General features: G+C 47.0%; 1 protein-coding gene across 1 annotated transcript in view; it reads right to left on the reverse strand.

Annotated features, from left to right (window-relative positions):
• Positions 1–228: 228 nt before the first annotated feature.
• FBXO32 (F-box protein 32) overlaps positions 229–20,986 on the reverse strand; it is a 36,944-nt gene continuing 16,186 nt past the window's right edge. Inside the window, exons 5-9 of the mRNA XM_036437201.2 lie at positions 13,888–13,981; positions 11,659–11,843; positions 4,943–5,125; positions 3,483–3,626; positions 229–2,927 (exon numbers count right to left, since the gene is read on the reverse strand). Of these exons, the coding sequence (XP_036293094.1) occupies positions 2,838–2,927; positions 3,483–3,626; positions 4,943–5,125; positions 11,659–11,843; positions 13,888–13,981 (696 nt within the window). The 3' untranslated portion in view covers positions 229–2,837. The remainder of the gene's footprint in view (positions 2,928–3,482; positions 3,627–4,942; positions 5,126–11,658; positions 11,844–13,887; positions 13,982–20,986) is intronic.

Here is a 20,986-nt window from a genome sequence, read left to right on the forward strand (position 1 = left end):
ACAGACCTTTGAGTTGGACCAAATGATGCCATCCCTGTGGATGTGCTCACACTACTCTGACCAAAACTCTTTCCTGTCCTGCAAGTCCAAATGACTTCATATTTGCCATCAATGCCAAATGGTACTCCACAGGGTTCGGGTGTACAGCAAAGAGAGTATATTTCCATTGTCATGTCCCTTCTGGCTTTTAGGCCAGCAGTTCTGAGACAGGGATTCCTCGTTTTTGTCTTTTAGGTGGGGTTGTCCTAGGAGGGTTTGCCTAGACATTCTGTAGATGATTAGTGCCCAGGGAACACGAATGTTCTTTTAATCTCACTTTGCTTACATGTGAGGCTCTGACCACGCTTCATGCTGTCAACACATGCTCTGTGACAGCTATGCTCATTCCATTGCCCTCACACAAACCACAGCTTCCAAGAGATGCCATTTCTATTCCTTTCCCTCTCCCTCTGCACCTGCCATTTCCTTTTTATTCTCCTCTTCCACTGAAAGAGAACCACGAATGTCGCGTTCTCCTTTTTTTCCTTAAAAATTTCCTCTTGACTGTCACACACCACCTCCAGTGACGCCAGAGATGGGAGAGCCCAGAGACACTTTCTAGGCAAACATCTCAGAAAACCATTTCCGTGTCACTTGTGGTAGGGGTTGCCTTGCACCCATGCACCTTGCCTTGAGCAAGCATAAGCATTGTGGACAGTCCCCCGGAGGCTGGTTCGCCAGCTTAGTGCTGGGATCCAGAGCAGGTGACATTTCTGGGACTGTAAACCTGAAGTTGCCCAACAGCTGCCACCTCCTCAATCAACATGAAGGGTCAGAGGTCACAAGTAGGGCATGAACACCTAACCCTAAAATTATAGACAGTCAAAGGTTCCAAAGCTCTGACCCTGCATCTTTAAGGAAGCCGAGACATTTGAGAAAAGCTGTCCAAATTATGGAAGCTCTTAAGTTCCTCAGTGTAGACCCTGCATTCTCAGTGTGACCTTGACTCAGCGGAGAAGGGAGAGCAAGCAATACCTCTCGGTTTTACAATGGTTTGTGCCACTCCAGAACTCAATATCGCCCAATAAGATTTTGTTTAATGTTTAATTTTTCTCATTAAGGAGAATTTAAATTCAATTTAATTTTTTCTTCTTGGAGAGTGATCACGAAAAAAGTACTGAGAAACCCTGGTGTGGGCATAAACGTTGCAAAGTGAGGAGCATCAATTAACAACTGGCTTCTCTCCCAAATGCTGGTAACATGTGTTGCATGTTGAGGGAAGGGCATGCGATGGCCCTGCATCACTCGCTGGTCCCGGGCTTGCTTCTGTACATGCCTAGTCATCTTTCCCCGCTCAGGTCACCCCAAGTTCAACTCCTAAGGATTCGCTGATTCTCAGAGTGAATGTGAACCAAGTTCCTATTTTGCTTCACTTATTTTCCAAGCACATGCAGGGTGGCAACTTTATTTACAAAAAAAAATAAAAATAAAATAAAGGCAAAGCAAATACAATGGCAAAAATATGTACATTATTGTAGAAAAGCAAAGTTCTATAAAAAGTAAAAAACAAAAACACTCCCCACCCTATCCCAGGAATATCTGATAACGAACTCATGACATCCTGAGACTTTTCTCCCACGCAGTTACCTACTGGCATTGGCCTAGCAAGACCAAAGCATGTGTAGGTTGAACCCTAAGCATCTCTGTTCCCTATTTGGCTGGAACTCCAGGCTTTTTTTTATCCTCCTGCCAGAAGCCCTCGCTCAGGTCGACCACATTTAGACGTGGGGTGTAACGGAAAGAAAGCTCCTCGGCTCATCACCCTTCAAGAGGAAGGCATTCGCTGACACGTCAATCCTGCTTCACAGGCTTTATCAGCCCTCTGGCTCCAACCAGTCCCCAGAGATACGCTGAGGCTTATCTGAGAAGATGCCCCAGGAAGCAGACATGCCGAGAAATTAAACAGGAATCAGAAAGCCTTCACAGCAGGGAGCGACTGATTCTACCTTTTCTGTGATGGGACATCCTCTGGGCTGGTTTTTCACTGGCCCTCTGTTGCCCTGAACGAGCTATGACACAAAAGGATGAAAGGCCTGCGTGTTCTGAGGTGGTTCTAGGAGAGAGGCAACTCTGAAGACTGCCCCTTCCCCCTCCCTCCCAAGGAGCATTGTGAGGATTGTCTCCAAGACCCCTGCCCATTTCCAATCACTTTTTATCGGATGAGAAAACGAGACGAACAGACACTGCCTACTGGACGGCGCACGGTGTCAGAGAGATCGCGGTATGCTTTCCGAGGTAGACTATTGTGTGATATCTTCATAGATAAGGCCCTAGCAGGTGCCCGTGGGGGGTTACGATGGGTGGGACTTCCGTTGCCTCTTCAGAGCTAACCCAAAATCTAACCCCAAAGCCCGGGGATTTCTCATCTGCAGTTTTTTCTTCTTTCTTTTTTTAAACACATTTTCACATTGTAAACAAAGCGTGTTCTTTCTGCCCTCTTCTTCCGCCATCTCTGAGGAACTCTACCTACAGGAGTTCCCGTGACCATCAAGAGAATTCCACTTTCACCAAAGCCACGGAACTCCTGCCCTTAGAGTCTTGCTGGCAAATGGTTAGGGAAGATAAAGTTTATTTACAGTATTTCTGCTTTCCATACCAATTCTAACGAGGAGTCCATGTTCTTAAGTTCCCAGCCAGGGACTGTCTCTCTCCCCTCCAAAGTCCTCTCCGTGACTCCATCTCAGAAGCTTCGAGCCAATGTTGAACATGTACACTATTTACAAACGAAGGGTCCAGACTCTGTATTCCCAGCACCCACTCAGTGGGGAGCCCTCTGGAAGTGCTGGCAGGGCTGTGATTCAGAACTTGAACAAGTTGATAAAGTCCTGGGGAGAGAGGGACACGGAGCAGCTCTCGGGGTTGTTGGCTGTGCATGGGTGGTCGGTGCCCTGCAAAGGAACAGCAAGGTCGGATTTGAGTTCTCAGAAGCATCTCATTGGCTTGGAGCACCACAAGGCATTGCCCCACTCAAAACAACACCCCTCTGCCGAGAACGCCATAAATTCTGCAAACACTAAAGAAGTGTGTGTGTGTGTGTACATGTGTGTGTGTGTGTTCGCATGTGTGTGAACGCGTGCATGTGCACTTGTGTGCAGAGATAGGAGAATTTGAGGGTGGGTGGGTTGCAGAAAAAAAAAATAAAGGGGAGACACTGCCAGGGACCCCTCTGCATGGGCGGCCCTGCCCACCTTTGTCTCTGATGTATAAATACAGCCATTTCAGAGAATAAAACTGAGGCTTGATAAAAAAAATAAATAAATAAAAATAAAGGGGAGGTTAAGGAAATTATGGTCTTTGAAAATTTTTTCCCCAGGGACAACTGGTTTTATCTTCACCTTCAGCTGGAGGTTGCAATCAGGAAAGGAGTTGGTGTTAATGGCTGGTGTTATTAGCTCTTAGGGGCTGGGCAAGGGGTCTGTGGCTGCCACCTCCGAGGAACATACCTTCCAGGAAAGAATGTGACAGTGTTTGCAAAGCTGTAGGGTGTCTCCGTACTGCTCTTTCCGTGGGTAGCATCGCACGAGTTTAAAATACATCCTCTTCCAATCCAGCTGTCCTTTGTCCGACAGGATCAACCGCTTGCGGATCTAAATATCAAATAAAAGTCATTGCAGGAGAGTTCGGCAAGGAGAGGGCTTGTGGTTTTCTGGTTCTGAAAGTCCTGCTCCCACCCACTTCCCTCCTCTTTCATCTCTATCCTATAAAAGCCAGGGGGAAATAGCCAAGATAGAAAGAAGTAGCTTTGACAAACATTAGCTTTTAATCAGTCTTTAAAGAAAACAGGTGGTTGGTGACATCTTCCTAGTGACCTCCCCTGAACTGCATTTGGCTAGTACTGGCCAGTCGCTCAGTTGGTTAGAGCCAACGTTGTGGGTTCGATCTCTGGTCAGGGCACATAAAAGGAACAACCAATGAGTGCATAAGTAGGCGAAACAATAAATCAATCTCTCTCTCTCTCTCTCAATAAATCAAAACAATTAAAGTTTAGGTGATCTCGATGAACAACGTCAATCTTTTCTTTGCTCTAGCTTGAGTGATCATTTCCAGGGAGATGCAGTGACTGCCTAGCACAGTGGCTCTATTTTATATAGAAATATTACAGGCTTCATGAGCAGAACTAGATGACCTCACACTTCTATAGAAAGAAGTCGGAAAGCAAGACTGAGGCAGCATGAGGCGGGGGAAGAGCCTACAGTTGGCGTCAGGAGGCCCAAACTCAAATCCAAGGCCAGTTTCTTCAACTAGAGAACCCTTCACTAACATCGATGTTTCACAGCCATTTGTGGCCCGAGCCTCCTCACCTGTTTAAAGTGGAGATCACGATACCCACCCTTCCTGGGGTCATTAATCTAAAATGAAATAACACCTATAAAAGTACTTCAGCTGCAATACAGTATATCAGAAAAGTATGTTACTTTGTTCTAGAACATGTGTGTCAAACACAAGGCCCTCGGGCCAAATCCGTCCCGCCAGGCCTTGCAATGTGGCCCGCACCGCGCTGTCATCACTGCACTCCGCTGCGTTTCCATCACAATGACAGTTTATGACTGTTCAGTAAACCATTCGGCCCGCGATTTAGGCTGGATTTTAGATTTTGGCCCCTTCTCTGATTGAGTTCGACACCCCTATTCTAGAAAATAAGGACTGGGGTCAATTTGTGAAAAAAAATTTTTTTTTTTTTTAGGAAGTTATAAAATGTGAATGGTTTTGAAGGTGTGTTTTTGTTCCCCCATCAAAACCACCTAAAAAACACCAAAACCTCACACAATTTAGAAAGTCCTTGGACTGTTGTAAGCCCTGGAGGGTGGGCACCCACACGTCCAGCTTGAGAAGATGCCACGGAAGCTTGAGGGCGGGGACAAAGGAGAGAGGAGAAGGAAAGCGTGTCCGCGGTCGCACCCACCTGCCGCTCAGAGAAGTGGTACAGGCAGAGCCTCTTCCACAGCAGCCGGTCCTCGCTGAGCACGTGCAGGTTGGGGCCCACCAGGCCCAGGCTGACCAGGTCGCGCCCGTCGCTCAGCCTCTGCATGATGTTCAGTTGCAGGCACAGAGGCAGGTCGGTGAACGTGAGGCCTTTGAAGGCAGGCTGCGGGGAGAAGAAGGGGGATGCTAAGTCTCAGGAGGAGAGCAGCAGGTCACCAGGCAACACCCCAAGATGCAGCTGTCCCCTCACCCTCCATCTTCAAGCTGGTTTATTGATCGGACATCAGAGCAGCAATTCTCCCAGCCCTAAGCACAGACACAGTGCCCGTGGCTAAGACCATAAAGAAGATCCTGGACCGGCTAGAGCTGATACAGGTGCCAGGAGATTCTCCTGCTTCACAAAGCCTCAGGCGTGGACTCAAGATTTCCCCAGCAGCACATGTTGGATTCTCCTGCTTGAGTCAGTTCACTCCATTACGAGATTCGCTACCTTCTTTAAGAGCTCACTGTCCTGGACGGAGTACCCCCTGCCCCGCCCCAGCCTCCTGTTTCACTGGCCCCTGGTGACCCCTGACACCCCCGCCTCACCAGCACCCAAACACGCTGCCCACAAGGCCTCCACTCCCTCTGCTCCCCCTCCCTGCCCATCCAAATGGTATATTGATCCGAAAGGCCTTTCTGGCTCTTAGTACTCCCTCTGGCCTTACTCTCTGCATCTCTCCAGAATCCCTAGGATCTCTTTCGGGTCCTTTTGGCTGCAAGCCCCATTTTCGTTTTTTAAATATATTTTATTGATTTTTTACAGAGAGGAAGAGAGAGGGATAGAGAGAAACATCGATGAGTGAGAATCATCCATCAGTTGCCTCTTGCACACCCCCTCCTGGGGATGTGCCCACAACCAAGGTACATGCCCTTGACCGGAATCGAACCCGGGACCCTTCAGTCGGCAGGCCGATGCTCTATCCACTGAGCCAAACCGGTTTCGGCTCCCCTTTGGTTTTATAATGCAATCTTTTACAAAAGGAGGCTGGGGTATGACATTGCCGTTAGGATGGAAGCTCCAAGGAGGCAGGAAGTTTGATCCTTTTTTCTTTGCTGTGCCCCAATGTCTAGAAGAGTGCCTAGTATATAGTTAGGCACTCAAAAAATATTTGTGGAATGAATGACACCTGAATCATTAAATAGGTCAACAACAACAGCAAAACTGGTTGGTGTGTGTGTGTGCGCGCGCGCGCGCGCACGTGTGTGTGCTTGCATGTGTGCACACATGTACTCGCACTGTGCAAATGGCATCCAGAACTCTGGTAGCCTAAATGCTACCACCCACAGAAGCATCTCTACTCAAACCTAGGGCCCCATGGAACATTTTGAAAGCTGTTTGTCTGTGGATAATGCCTTGGTAATTGATCACGACCTTCTCAACTATATCCCTGGACGTTTATTTAAGCCCCTTGTTGCTTATATTGGATGAGCTCGTGGTATTCCACCCAGACCGCCATCCCTGAAGCCAGGGTCTAACTTAGAATTCTTTGCAGACTAGCCCAGCCAGGCAACACCTTTTGAGGGCTTACTGTGGGCTGGCCCTGGAGCTGCTGCAGTGGCTCATTAGGCAGGCGAGAGACCCAGAAACAAGCAAATACTTCTAGGACCATCTGTTAAACGTGACCTAGGAGGCATACGGAAAGTGCTCTGCGAGCCATCGCTACATAGACTGTCCTCAGTATTTGCTGGCAGGTCTTGAGCATCAACTGGATGCTGCCATCTGGATAAGAAGTCAGCACCGATCCCCGGAGACTGCAGTTCTGGATTCCTGGTGGGCTTTCTGAGAGTGCATGACTGAGATTCTTAGCTCAGTGTTCTGTCACCTCTGCGGGTCACAGGAAAGAAGTACAGAAGGAAGACACCCTTCCTTAGCTGAGGGGAGAATATCCTGGGAATGGGTATCTCGTTTCCTTCTCAAATTTCCAGGGAACTGGACTCCATAGGGAGCACATCAAAGCCGACCACACAGGACTCCTGGGGGACATGCAATTAGCAACTCCATCCCGTGTCCCCTGCAAAGCAGGACAGACATGCGGAGGGAAGGTGGCAGTGGTGGGGGATCTGGGAGGATGGCCTACGAAGAAGAAGGGGAACTGACATGGGAGGAACACGGGGAAGTGACATGGGAGGGACACGGGAGGGACATGCAACAGATCGGGGTCCCAGGTACCCTTGGGAAGTCTGGGTCTCAGTCTTCCCGTGTCCATAAGGAATTGGCTTAGAAGGTTCTGAAGATCCCTTCCAGCTCCAACAAGCTGAGCTCTGGAGCCGCTTCAGCCTCCTAACTCATCAGAAGTGCCTATGACTTGGCAATTTTTATGGCTCAGGCTGCGGGGCTGAACTTTCGATTGTTTGTAAAACTCAGGGCTTTGCCGGGCTGCAGAGGGCCGGGAACCTGTTTGCCGTTTATCATCTGCTGCTGATCATGTGAGCCAATAAAACTGCCAGGAGCTTTTCTTTTTGTTCCCAGCACTTCAAAGCATCTACTTTTTTGGTTAAAACTCCCAGGCCGATTATTACATGGACTCCTATTAAAGTCTGCTTGGCAAGAGTTCTCCCTCAAATTTTCAAACCTGAACTTTCCCCAAATTCTTGCCCAGACCCCATGCTGAGCCCTTACTCCTGATACGCGGTTAACTGCTTGTGTGCCTTTTTCTTTCTGAATATAGACATTTAAGAGAGAAATAAGTTACTCTTGCTCCTTTGATCGAGCATTTGGCTAAAATCCTCTCGGTCCACCCTGCCCGCAGACTTCAACACGATGCCTTGCTCACAGTGATTCTATTTAACCTCCCTCCCCCAGCCCAGTTCTTCTCATTTTTCATCCTTTATTGTACTAATTAGTTTGCCAATAGAAATCTGACTCCATAGCGTTAGATATAAAATTTTTATGGAAACAAAGTTAATGATATAACTTTGACAGCTAGAAAGCAATTCATATAAATGTCACCTGTTCATATTTTTGTGTAATGAAGTACTTTTCTTTTGTCCAAACAGTTAAAAAGTAAGCTTTTTAAATATAGTCCAGCCCTAACAGGTTTGGCTCAGTGGATGGAGCATCGGCCTGTGGACTGAAAGGTCCCAGGTTCGATTCCGGTCAAGAGCATGCACCTTGGTTGCGGGCACATCCCCAGTGGGAGGTGTGCAGGAGGCGGCTGATCGATGTTTCTCTCTCATCTATCTCTCACCTTTCCTCTCTGTAAAAAATCAATAAAACATATTTAAAAAAATAATTAAGTACAGTCCAGACTGAAGTAATTAAACTCCTTCTCTCTTTCTCTTCTCTTTCTCCCTCCCTCTCTCTCTATCCATTTGCATGAAAAGCTCCTCAGGACTCTGAGGGTTTCCTGCTCTCAAAATCTTGCAGCTCACAGCCACGGAGGGTCATGAAGGAGGGCCTGAGGGTGGAGAGAGCACTGAATAAAAGCACAGCCTCTGCGGACAGGCCTGGGTTCAGCCCCATGCTCTGTCTTAAAGGTGGTGAGACCCTGGCCAGCTTGTTCCTAACTGCTCAGCCGCATATAAAATGAGGAAACTCGTATCTCAGTGTTGCTGGGAGGAATGGATGAGAAGAAACACAGAAGTCCTTAGCACAGTGCCCAGGAACTATTTGCTATTATGATGACTCCTACTTATAGTTAGTTATTCACCAGATGGGTTAACACACAGGGAGGGGCAAACGTGGGTTTACAGTTGTTCATATAGAAAGTAATACAATGAAGAATAATACAAAAATAAACTCTGTTTCACATACAACTATAAACCTACTTCCGCCCCATCCTGCTATATGTCAAGGACTTAGGAGAGCGTCTGCCACAGAGTGAGCTCTTAATAATAATAGCTGATGCATTTACAATACTTACTGCACAGCAGGCACAGTTCCAAGTGCTTTCCATGTATTAACTTCTTAAAAAAAATTATATATATATATATATATATATATATATATATATATATATATATTATTGATTTTTTACAGAGAGGAAGGGAGAGGGATAGAGAGTCAGAAACATCGATCAGCTGCCTCCTGCACATGCCCTTGATCGGAATCAAACCTGGGACCCTTCAGTCTGCAGGCTGACGCTCTATCCACTAAGCCAAACCGGTTTCGGCTCCATGTATTAACTTCTTAAATCTCACATCAGCGCTATTATTGGATACACTTTATTGCCCTATTTTCCAAATGAGGGAATTGAGACACGAAGTGGCTGAATAACTTGCCCAGAACCCTGCAGTTGGCAAATCATCACCATCATCCATAACACAGGGCATTATTTTCCAATTGTAAACCTCTGACCTTTGACCAGGTCCTTCAGGCATGCGGTGGGAGGAATCTTCCTTCCAATCATTCATTCATTCAACTACATTTATTGGCTGCCTTCCACTCTGCGCCAGGTGGAGGGGGCAGAGCAGGGAACATGATGGCAACGTCCTTTCCTTGTGGAGGTGATGAGACAGTGGATGGAGACCACAGAGTGAATCCCCGGATGAAGGCATATCAGATGGTGATAACTGCTCTGAAGGAAGTGAGATGATAGTGGCTCCCCTGGGTGGCCGGGGAGGTGGCCAGTGAAAAGGCCCAAGGCAGGACCCAGCTCAGAGTGTGCAGAGAACAGCCTGGCCTAGGGGAGCACTATCAGCAGGATGAGATGAACTTCAGTGTTTAATCGGCTCTGTGTGGGATTTCGTTGGACTTAAAAGATTTGCAAAAAGCTGAATCACTGAGTAAATAGTTGGAAGGAAGCTGGATGGAAAGCAAGTTTGGAAAGCACTGATGTTAAGAACGCTTTGCCATTTTAGGAATAAGGAGTCCAGGGTTCTGGCCTGGGCTCTGTCTCTAATTGCTGAGTTACTTGGGGAAAGTCCCTGGACTTCTCTGGTCCTCCCCTGACCCTCCGTGAAGAAATAGTAGCTACAGTGCTACTTCCCGAGAGCATGCGTGGGTCAAGTGAGAGGGGCCCTGGGGAGGTCGGCTCATGGAAGTGCATACGTGGGTGGATGTGGCCAAGGGGATCCTGAGAGGTGGACAGAGGGCACAGAGGCCAGCTGTGGGCAAGAAGGACACCCAATGGGTGCCCCATAGTTGCTGGAGGGAAGATGGCTTAAATGGGACTTGCTCATTTGTATCACTGGTGGGTAATTCTCTTCTGGGCTCAGAAAAAAACACACAAAAACACGGAGTATGAAGTCCAGGCTACGGAGAATGCCAGAGATTAGATAGAAAGTGTAAGTGGGTTTTCCAGAGATAAGCTGGAAACTTGGGTCTCAAATTTACATCGTCAAACTATGCCTACCCTTGAGAGATGGGAATGGAATAAATTATTAAAATAAATCAGATAAACGCTCATAAGAAAGTCTTGTATTCTCTTATAATAGTCAAAGAATTGAGATCGCTTTTGATAGATTCCTTGGGCTTGTGTTCTGCATTGTGTGTGTGTGTGAGAATGTGTGTGCATGTGTGCACATGTATGTGGTTCTAAGGAAGTCACATACTATGAGGTCTCTGTTTCAGAGTTTAAGAAACCAAGGTACACAGAGGTTTATAACAGTATTGCCAAGGGCACTGCACTGGGAAAACTTAAATAGCAAAAGAATCCTTTAAAAGAGGTCAAAGAGGTTTTTCATGGTATTCTCTTGAGAGGTGGGGCAGACCCAAACCTTATCAGCGTGGGTCCAGGAACCACTTAAGGCAGCCGCGGCCAGTGGTTAGATAAGTAAGCCGAGTGCTATGTGAGCTGCCTGAGTGTGCCTGTCCATTAGTGAGCTCAGGAGATGACCCCAGCATCTCCCTCCCAGCTCTTGTGGGCCTTGGTCCTCCTGCTCACCAGCCAGAGGAGGAGAGCCAGGGGCCAAGTTAAAACCTAAAAGAAACTACTTATCATAATTAAGCTGGTAATATAGGACTCTTCTTTCTTTCTTTTTTAAAAATTTTTTTTGGGGGGTTTGAGTTAGAATTGCTCATGTGTTTTCTCACATGTATGTTCATAGTCTTTAACCAAAGGCTTCCTTTGTCATAACCCTTGAGATTCAGAACTAGAATTTTAGCCGAAACCGGTGTGGCTCAGAGCATCGGCCTGCGGACTGAAAGGTCCCAGGTTCGATTCTGGTCAAGGGCATGTACCTTGGTTGCAGGCACATCCCCAGTAGGGGGTGTGCAAGAGGCAGCTGATTGATGACTCTCATCGATGCTTCTAACTCTCTATCCCTCTCTCTTCCTCTCTGTAAAAAATCAATAAAATATTAAAAAAAAAAAAAAGAAAGAACTAGAATTTTAAAAGGTTGGGACCAGTTCTCCAAGCCACGGCCACCACAGCTCTCTTGTAGCCAAGGCAGCATCCCAAAGCTGCAAACAACGCAGGCCTTAGGAAGAAAAGGCCGGAGAGGAGAGACCTCCAAACTGCATTGGCGATTTCAGCGGCAGAGCCAGCGTCTTCCCCGGAGCCGACCTGCCGGGTTTCCCACCGCGTTTCATCGTTCACATGCTCCGATCCTGTCTCGCCAAGTTCTTCTTCCCAGCCTCCCTGTATCAGGAAGCCCCCCTCCAGCACGCAGCAGACAGCCTCCGAGGCAGCGGTGCAGGCTCTCTGCCACCAGAGCGGCGATAAGGAGCCGCCGGCAGCTCTCCCTGCTGGGCGGAGCGGGCGGCCCGCTTACCCTGGTGATCTGAATGTTGTTCAGCTGCTGCTGCCAGTGCAGGATCGTCTCCATCCGGTACACCCACATGTTGATGTTCCCGACCAGCACGCACTTGCCGACCCTCTGCACCAGCGTGCACAAGGACGTGTAGAGGGTCTGGAGCAGTTCCCTGATTAGTCTAATGTTCTGCTGGTCTTCAAGGACTGGGGTGGGGAGGGAAAAAGAAAAAGAAAGAATAGTCAGGGCTACTGGAACACCCTACGTTGTATAAGTGGGCCTTTCTTTTCTTTCTTTCTTCCCTTTTTTTTTTTTTTTTTTTTTTAAGGATTTGCTTCTATTTTTTTTTTTTTTTAAGAGTAAACCTCTAAGACACATGTGTCAAACACAAGGCCCGCGGGCCAAATCCGTCCCGCCAGGCCTTGCAATGTGGCCCGCACCTCGCTGTCATCACTGCACTCCGCTGCTGCGTTTCCATCACAATGACAGTTTATGACTGTTCAGTAAACCATTCGGCCCGCGATTTAGGCTGGATTTTAGATTTTGGCCCCTTCTCTGATTGAGTTCGACACCCCTACTCTAAGACTTTAAATCCGTTTAATGATTTATAGATAAGGGTAGAAAATTGGAATTCAAGGAGTACAAAGACATTAACAACATAGATAGTGGCTATTATAAACAGTGTATGCTCTGTATACTAAAGGAAGTGGGGCGTTTGGAAGGTAATTAAGTCCTGAGGACAAGGGCTCATGAGTGGAATTAGTACCCATACACAGGAGGTTCCAGAGAAAACCCTTGCCCATTTCACCACATGAAGATATACACTTGATCTTAGCCAAAAGGCTGAGCAGCGATCACCGCATGAGCTTATAAGGAACCAGGATTGATTCTTCACCAGACACCTTGATCTTGAACTTCTAAGCCTCTAGAGCAGGGAGAAGTACACTGACAAAAATAAGTGGTATCCTCCCCCGTCCCATACATACCCTCCCTCCCCAGAGTTTTGTGTCCATTGGTTGTACTTATATGCATGTATACAAGTCCTTTGGTTGCTCCCATGCTTCTATTTAAAAAAAAAAATATTTTATTGATTTTTTTACAGAGAGGAAGAGGGATAGAGAGTTAGAAACATCGATGAGAGAGAATCATCGATCAGTTGCGGGATGTGCCCGCAACCAAGGTACATGCCCTTGACCGGAATTGAACCCGGGACCCTTCAGTCCGCAAGCCAAACCTGTTTCGGCGGGTGGGCCTTTCTTCTTCTCTATTATGCTCACGTTACCAGGGCCCGGCCTCCAGGGATATGGCTTTCTTTCTACTTGGCCACTCTTCTGCACTCGAGGTTACAAGGTAGAGTTTCCATTATCTAGGTCCCTCTTTGTTCCCGTCTCCCTAGTTTCCCACAAAGACTCTTTCTTTTGCATTGTCCCGCCGGCACCAGTGGTGCACCTGACCCGAAAGCAGCTGCTTTGGCCTGGCTGTGCCATCCCTGTTAGGCGGTTGTTGGTAGGAGCGTGTGGGCGTTGGAGCACGGGTTCTAATCCCGTATGGGTGATTCTTGGTGTGACACGGATAAATCGCTCTTCCTCACGGGCCTTCGTTTCCCCGGTATGGACAATGACTCAGTTGATCCAAAAACCTAAGATTCCTTTTAGCGCCAAGAGCCCAGGAATCTCTTCTGCCCTGCGCACTACTCAATTTTCCAAGGAGCTGGGCTCCAGAGGCTTGGTATCCAAGGTGGGGACATGGGTTGACCCTGAGAAAACCGAGAGGCTGATGGCAGGGCGGATGCTTTCAGTAAAAGGACAGGAGGGTGCTGAAACCGGCTTAGCTCAGTGGATAGAGCATCAGTCTGTGGACTGAAGGGTCCCAGGTTCGATTCTGGTCAAGGGCATGTACCTTGGTTGTGGGCACATACCCAGTGGGGAGTGTGCAAGAGGCAGCTGTTCGATGTTTCTCTTTCATTGATGTTACTAGCTCTCTATCTCTCTCCCTTCCTCTCTGTAAAAAAATCAATAAAATATATGTTAAAAAAAAAAAAAAAAAAAAGGACAGGAGGGTGATGCTCTTACTCTCTGCCATGGCCACGAGAGGTGTCTTTTTCTCATTTGGGATCTGAGCCGTATCCGGAGTTATTCATGTCCATCCACTCACATTCCCCTGAACCTAACGACAGGTCCGCTCTGCTGGAAAATCCACCCATCCATCCCCAGGCCTATAAAAAGGGGTGAGAGATGCGAGAGAGCTCACCTTTCAGTACCACTTTTTCCAAAATGTTCATGAAGTTCTTCTGGGCAATGCCACTCAGGGACGTGAGCTGTGACTTCGCTATCAGCTCCAACAGCTGTGGGTAAAAATAGAAGTTGCCAGGCTTAGGATACAGAGATAATTTTCTCCTCTAATCTCTGCTTTTGAGTCACATGACATGCAGATACAGACAGACGGGAGAGATAAACGGTGGGCAGGGCCACGGCACAATAAAAAGCAGATGCTCAAAAGGGAAAGACAAATGGGGGGTAATTCAAAACCCGAGAATCAGACTGAATATTCAATTGCTCTTTTTTCTTTTACATATAAAGAGTTTGGCTGCCGCCGGGGATAACTCATTCTGCGTGTCCTACTTCAGCAAGTGGAGCTGCGGTACTCTGAAGGGAACACAACCTCCTTTGACCTGCGAATGTCTGAGCTCCGTCTCATCCCTCCACGCAGGAATTCTCTGCCCGCACTTGAACTTCCCTCCTGGCACTGACTGCTCGCGAGGCACCTACATGCTCGTGTCCACCTTTCCCGGGCACTTTCCACGGAAGTGGCCATTCTTCCCGGGATATCTCCTGCGTATGCAGCATTCAATGAAAATGCCTATTAATTAGGCTCTTTCATTGCACTTAACTTTCTAAAAATATATTTTATTGATTTTTTTTACAGAGAGGAAGAGAAAGGGATAGAGAGTTAGAAACATCGATGAGAGAGAAACATCAACCAGCTGCCTCCTGCACATCCCATGGATGTGCCTGCAACCAATGTACATGCCCTTGACCGAAATTGAACCTGGGACCTTTCAGTCCGCAGACCGACGCTCTACCACTGAGCCAAACCGGTTTCAGCTGCACTTAACTTTTTGTAGAAAGAGCCCAATCACTGGAAGAGAGGGAAATTCGGGGATATAGAGTATCTGTTGCTAAGCAGCTAGGATCTTCGCAGCTCTGGGTTTAGGTTCAAGTCTTGGTTTGACTCCTTATTGTCTCTGTGACTGTGAGAAAATTACTGAATTTCTTGGTGCCTCAGTTTCCTCTCTTCTACTAATACTTACACCCCCCAAGGTCGTTGAGAGCTTTTCAGGAGGGCATGCACATACAGCTCCGAGCAGAGTGGCTGGTATTATTAGGTGGGAAGTAAAGGTGAGCTTGTTCATTGAAGAAGTATGTCGCATTTCCACTAATTAAGAATAGAGATAATAACTTAAATTGGCGCACCCTCAGCACAATCTTCCTTTCCATAGCAAGATTCTTTACAGATGTGGAAAGATTTAAAAAATATATATTGTATGGATTTTTTACAGAGAGGAAGGGAGAGGGATAGAGAGCTAGAAACATCGATGAGAGAGAAACAATGAGAGTTAGAAACATCAGTGAGAGAGAATCAGCTGCCTCTTGCACACCTCCTACTGGGGATATGCCCTCAACCAAGGTACATGCCTCTGACTGGAATCAAACCTAGGACCCTTCAGTCCGCAGGCTGACACTCTATCCACTGAGCCAAACCGGTTAGGGCTGGAAAGATTTTTTTTGAAAATTCCAAGATTTTATTGTTGAAAAGTGAAACTGCAGACTGGAGTGGCCCATTTCACAGATGAGCAAAGGGAGGCTTGAGAAACTAAACCTTACCAATTACTCTACACGCAGTGAGAGGCCCTGACAGAATCCTCGTCACACTTCGTGCTTTCACAGAGTCATCCACAAAAGAGGTCGATGTAGAGTGAAAATAATTTTACCGGAATCCAACAGGCCTCAGGAAAAACTAACCAGCCTTAGTCTTAAAAAGTAAACTAGACCCAGAGAACCAAGGTCTCGGCTTTATTTCAAAGCTGGAATCTCTGCTTCTCGGAGACTTTCCAGGGGAGTCTCATCTCCTGGCTGGGCCCCAGCCGAACTTTCCTTCAGACCAGTAAACACTGGCTGTGACACTGCGCTGGGTGCTGGAGTCGAGGCTGAGGAACTAGCTCAGTGACATCCTAAAAACTGGGCCTCAGAGGAGAACTGAAACGCTTGGATCCGAGCCCCCGAGCGAGTCAAGGAACCTCTGCTTCCAAAGCATTTGTTTAAAAATTCTGTCCCCACGGAGCCCCTTGGGAGCCTGTCAAACCACAGACGGGCTTTTAATTTCCTGAGCATAACTTTAAGTTCAAAAATAAAAACACCCCCAAAACAAAAAGAACCATCCCCCAACGCTTTCCTTCCCTGCCTGGCACCTCTCTCTCTCACACATGCAGGCAGAGACGCCGTCACCTGACTGGGAGAAGGAGCCTGGGAAAAGCAGCGGCTGGCTGGTTAAGATTAGCACTGAGGACCCAAGTCGGAAGTCAGGAGATGGCCAAGGGGCCACTAAGAGAGGCAAGAATTCAAAACGTCATGGGCAGTGGCCACCCCGGATGCCCTCTGCCTGTCTGGCTCAGCTCTGTCACCAACCAGCACGTGACAGGCAGGAGAGGAGTGAAAAATGGCACAGAGAGCCTGGCCAAACCTCCATTTGTCTCCCGGCCCAACAACAAGATTCAGAAGGCCAGGCGATGGTCTATTAATACCCCGGGGGCTCACATGACCCACACAGGGCACGATGAAAGAAAACAAAGCCCTGGGCCGTTCTTGGAAGGGCAGTCGGCTGTGTGACTCACTGGGGTGAGGGGGTGGGAGGTGGGTCAAGGGGGTGGGAGGAGGGCGGGCAGAGCTCGGTCTGGAAGCCATCCCAAACCGAGTCCATGTGACTCCCATCTCATGAGGGTGTCACTTTTAGTTTTGTCTAAAAATGTGCCAATCACAAGGACAAGAATGATCTCAGAGCTATGACTGTGCATCTGAGGGAAAAGAAAAAACCCTTTGGTCTGGCTGATACGATCTCTAAGGAGGAGAAGGAACAGAGCAGCCAAAATCTGTCCATCGACAGCAGAATGACATGTTCTCTACCCTGTGTTCCATCCTTTTTTTTTTTTTTTAATAATATATTTTATTGATTTTTTACAGAGATAAAGGGAGAGAGATAGAGAGCTAGAAGCGTCGATGAGAGAGAAACATCGACCAGCTGCCTCTTGCACACCCCCAAATGGGGATGTGCCTGCAATCAACGTACATGCCCTTGACCGAAATCGAACCTGGGACCTTTCAGCCCGCACACCAACGCTCTGCCACTGAGCCAAACCGGTTTCGGCTGTTCCATCCTATCTTAATGGAAAGTCTTTTTTAGCTCCAAGGCAGCTGTGGGGTCAGGAGGAGACCTAGATTCTCTAGCTGGACGACCTTTCCATCTGTCATCCGTTTAGCAAGTGCTTTTTGAGTGGCAACTCTATCCTGGTGTTGGGTAGGTGACGTGGACATGCGGATACAGACGCATGATCCTTACACTAATGGAGTTTACTGTCGAGTCTATGATTCAAGTCATTTAACCTCTCAGAACCTGTTTCTTCATCTCTAAAATGGAACTAGAAGAACTACTTACATCACAGGGTTGTTATGAGAATTAAATGAGATGAATATGTAAAAAAACAACAACAACGCACTGTATACGAAATATAAGACAGTATTAGTATTATAAGTTATTATTTCTTCCCCTTCCAAACCCCAATCTTTTAGTGAAGTTTAAAGTTGATGTCAGGATTAGCAAACTTTTTCTGTAAAGGGCTGGATAGGAAATATTATAGTCTTTCTAGGCCATATGGTCTTTATTGCAACGACTCAGCTCAGAAGTTGCATAGAAAGCAGCTGTGGGCAATATGTAAATGAGCAGGTGTGGCTGTGTTCCAATAAAACTTCATTTGCAAAAACAGGTGGGGGACCACATTTGGCCCTTGCGGGCTAGTTTGCCAACTTCTGCCGTATATATCATGGAGTCCAAGAGTGAGGGCTGCAGAGCCAAACTGCCTGCCTCAGTTTCCCCATCTGCGAAACATGCAAAATACTATTTCCTATCTCAGAGCAATTGTGAAGATAAAATGTGTTCATAAAGCACTCATAATAGTGCCGGTACCAAGAATATACTCAATAAATTATTATTATAATACAGAGAATATTACTAGGTAAAATTATTGTTGGCTTAAAGACTTTTAGAACTCCTCTATTTCAATTTTATGTATTGTCAACCAATGGCTTAAATGCTTTCAAAATTTTAATATTCCTTTATGTCATTTTTTATTTTGTATGTGATACATTTGATATCTCCCTCTCTGTTACTAAAAGTTAATGTTGATACATTTTATGACTTACATAGGTGCACCTCCCATGAAGTCTTATGTAGCCAATAGTAAAGGATGTTTATTACATGACAGTAACTGTGCTGAGCACTCTACATGTGTGATCTCCTTTAAGCTTCAATGGATGGGTTCTCCATTTGACAACAGAGGCTACGGCAGCTCAGAGAAGTTATGCAGCTCACCTAAGACGTACCAGCAGTAATAAGTGACGGAGCCAGCACTTGAGCACAGATATATATATAACGGAGACATGTATTTTGATAGCTTAAAAACTTCAGTTTCTCAAGGCCAATCAAATTTGCATCTAAACTTTAAAATCAGTAGCAATGCCATGTATGGTTATGTTCTGGGAAACAGAATCTGGGAATTTTATATCAATATGACCTTGTGACAGGTAATCAGCTTTTAACATTAAGGGGGAAATAATACCCAGAAAGTGTTAATAACACCTTTATTAGCCTTGGGTAAATATTTTAGACCCATTTTTCACATGAAAAAATGGGCCCAGAACCAACAAGTAGGTTAGTACTGTGTGAAATTCGTGGTCAAGAGGACAGGATTTATTGATCTCTCTGTCAAGGGAGCTGTGTGCCTAGGAGAGGAGAATTGTATTTGGCCATTGATTTAACAAGTTGGCTTAGCCAATTGGATTCTTTGCCACAAGAGAAAAGGAGAGTGGAGAAGAATGTCTTGTTTGGAAGAGGCTGTTGATTTCTGCTGGGCAGATTTCAGCCCAGGTGCCGGGAATTTGTGGCCGTGTTTAAGGAGAGGCAGGAGGGCGGAGGGGGAGGAGGAGGACGGTTCTCGGCTCCTCCTGAATTCCATGGTGTCACCACCGTGTGGGTTGTGGGGCATGTAGCATGATTTGCAGTGACTAGCTGTGCAGTACCAGGGATGGCTCTGGGCCACCGGAGGAAGAGAGGGTGGTCACCGCATACCGAAACCACATCCTGCCTCTGTGCTTTGGCTCATGCTCGTTTGGACACGTAGGAGAAAAAAACCTAGTTGCAAGCAACAGCATCTGGCGAATCTCAGAGTGGGTATCACCCACACTTTGAAGATAACTGGGCAGAAAAGAGATTTCCCTCCTTCCTCACTTTACCCACAAAAAGCAGGTTTCCTCTCTTCTCTTCCCTTCAGTTTATCTTTAACCAGTAAATCAGCTCATGTCACTTCTTTGCTTGACACCCTCAAAGGGCTTCCCTTTGCATTAAAAATAAATAAATAAATCCAATCTCCTTCCCATGAATGGCAAGGCCCTCCCTGAACTCATTCTTTTCTTTTTCTTTCTTTATTTTCTTCTTCTTTTTAAAATATATTTTATTGATTTTTTTTTTTTTTAAAGAGAGAAAGAAAGAGGGACAGAGAGTTAGAAATAACGATGAGAGAGAAACATCGATCAGCTGCCTGCTGCACGCCCCCTACTGGGGATGTGCCCACAGTCAAGGTACATGCCCTTGACGGGAATCGAACCCGGGACCCCTCAGTCTGCAGGACGACGCTCTACCCACTGAGCCAAACTGGCGTTGGCCTGAACTGGTTCTTGCTCCTTCTCCAGCCTCATTTTGCTTCCCCAGTTGGTTCCGCTCCGGCCACCCAGCCTGCCACAGGTTCCCCGAACAGGCTCATTCCCGCCTCCCAGCCTTTGCCCTTGCCCGTCTTCACGTGCTGGCTCCATCCCATCTCCCAGGTCTCAGTGCAAATGTCACCTGCCCAGAGCTGCCTTCCCCCACCATCCTCTATGTGGAAACCTCCCAGGAGCCATCTTTGTCTTACTACGGTTTCATTGTTCGTCATTGTTCCACCTCATACCTATCTGGCATGACCTTGCTTACTTACTTACTAATTGTTTAGTTGGGATCTGAATCTCAAGGCAGCAGAGATTGTTTTGTTTATCCCTCTACCCCAACCTGGCACACCCAATATTTATTTGTTGATACATTAGATTAGAATCAAGGAGTGTTATAGCTGGAAGGGCCCTGGGAAACAGTATGCCCGAATTCCTCCTGCTCTAGAGGAGGTGGCTCCTCACGATGGTCGCGTGACACAATCAAGGTCAACGGTAGATGGTCTGACTTGTCAGGCGGGTATCCATATGGGGGTCTGGTCCCAGACTGATGCCCCATATCACAGGTACTTTCCAGCAAGGCAAGGAGCTGAGCTCTAGAGGGACATTAAAGAACTGGGGCTTCAGAAGCATCAACAAAAAATAGCAGCTGCCTGTTAGTTTGAAACAAAACCACACCAAGCTTAACCACCAGGCTATTGCCCGCGGACAGTCCATTTTGCATAGACTGTTAAGAACATAATTTATCCCCAAGTCCCTTCATCTCCTATGACGGTGTGCTCTGTGCTTTGAATCCTAAGTCTGATTGGAAAACACGCCACAGGATTATCCAAGGTAGAAAAGTAGCTTCCAGAAAGCCCCTGCCATTTCTCACATGCCCAGTGCCCATGCCAGCTGCCCACAGGAAGATAGTGTTTCTTGCAATAAACTCCTGGTTACATCAGGCACTGCCTCTGCCTGCACCGAGTGCTCTGTACTTTATTTAATGGATAAATAAAATTTAAAACAAGTTAAAAACCTGGAAAGGTTTGTCCTGACTTTGAGCTTGAACACTGACAAGCTGGAAGAGGGAAACTTTTCGGCTACATTAATAATCTGCAGGCATGTCAAGCCTGGGTAAATATTATTTGCAAGTGAAACATCTCTCTAACTGAGGGCGTGGAGATCCTAAGAAGGAGGGCCAAGTTTACACGGATTAATTGTCTTCTCCGCCGAGAGAAACTCGCCTCTGCCTTCCATCCGTCCAGATATTTTTGAACTTGCAGTGGCATCCTGCTCTCTGTTGCATCAGTCTGAACAGCTCTGCTTGACTCCATGTCCCT

Source organism: Pipistrellus kuhlii, unplaced genomic scaffold (assembly GCF_014108245.1).
Source record: "Pipistrellus kuhlii isolate mPipKuh1 unplaced genomic scaffold, mPipKuh1.p scaffold_m20_p_14, whole genome shotgun sequence".
Taxonomy (NCBI): domain Eukaryota; kingdom Metazoa; phylum Chordata; class Mammalia; order Chiroptera; family Vespertilionidae; genus Pipistrellus; species Pipistrellus kuhlii.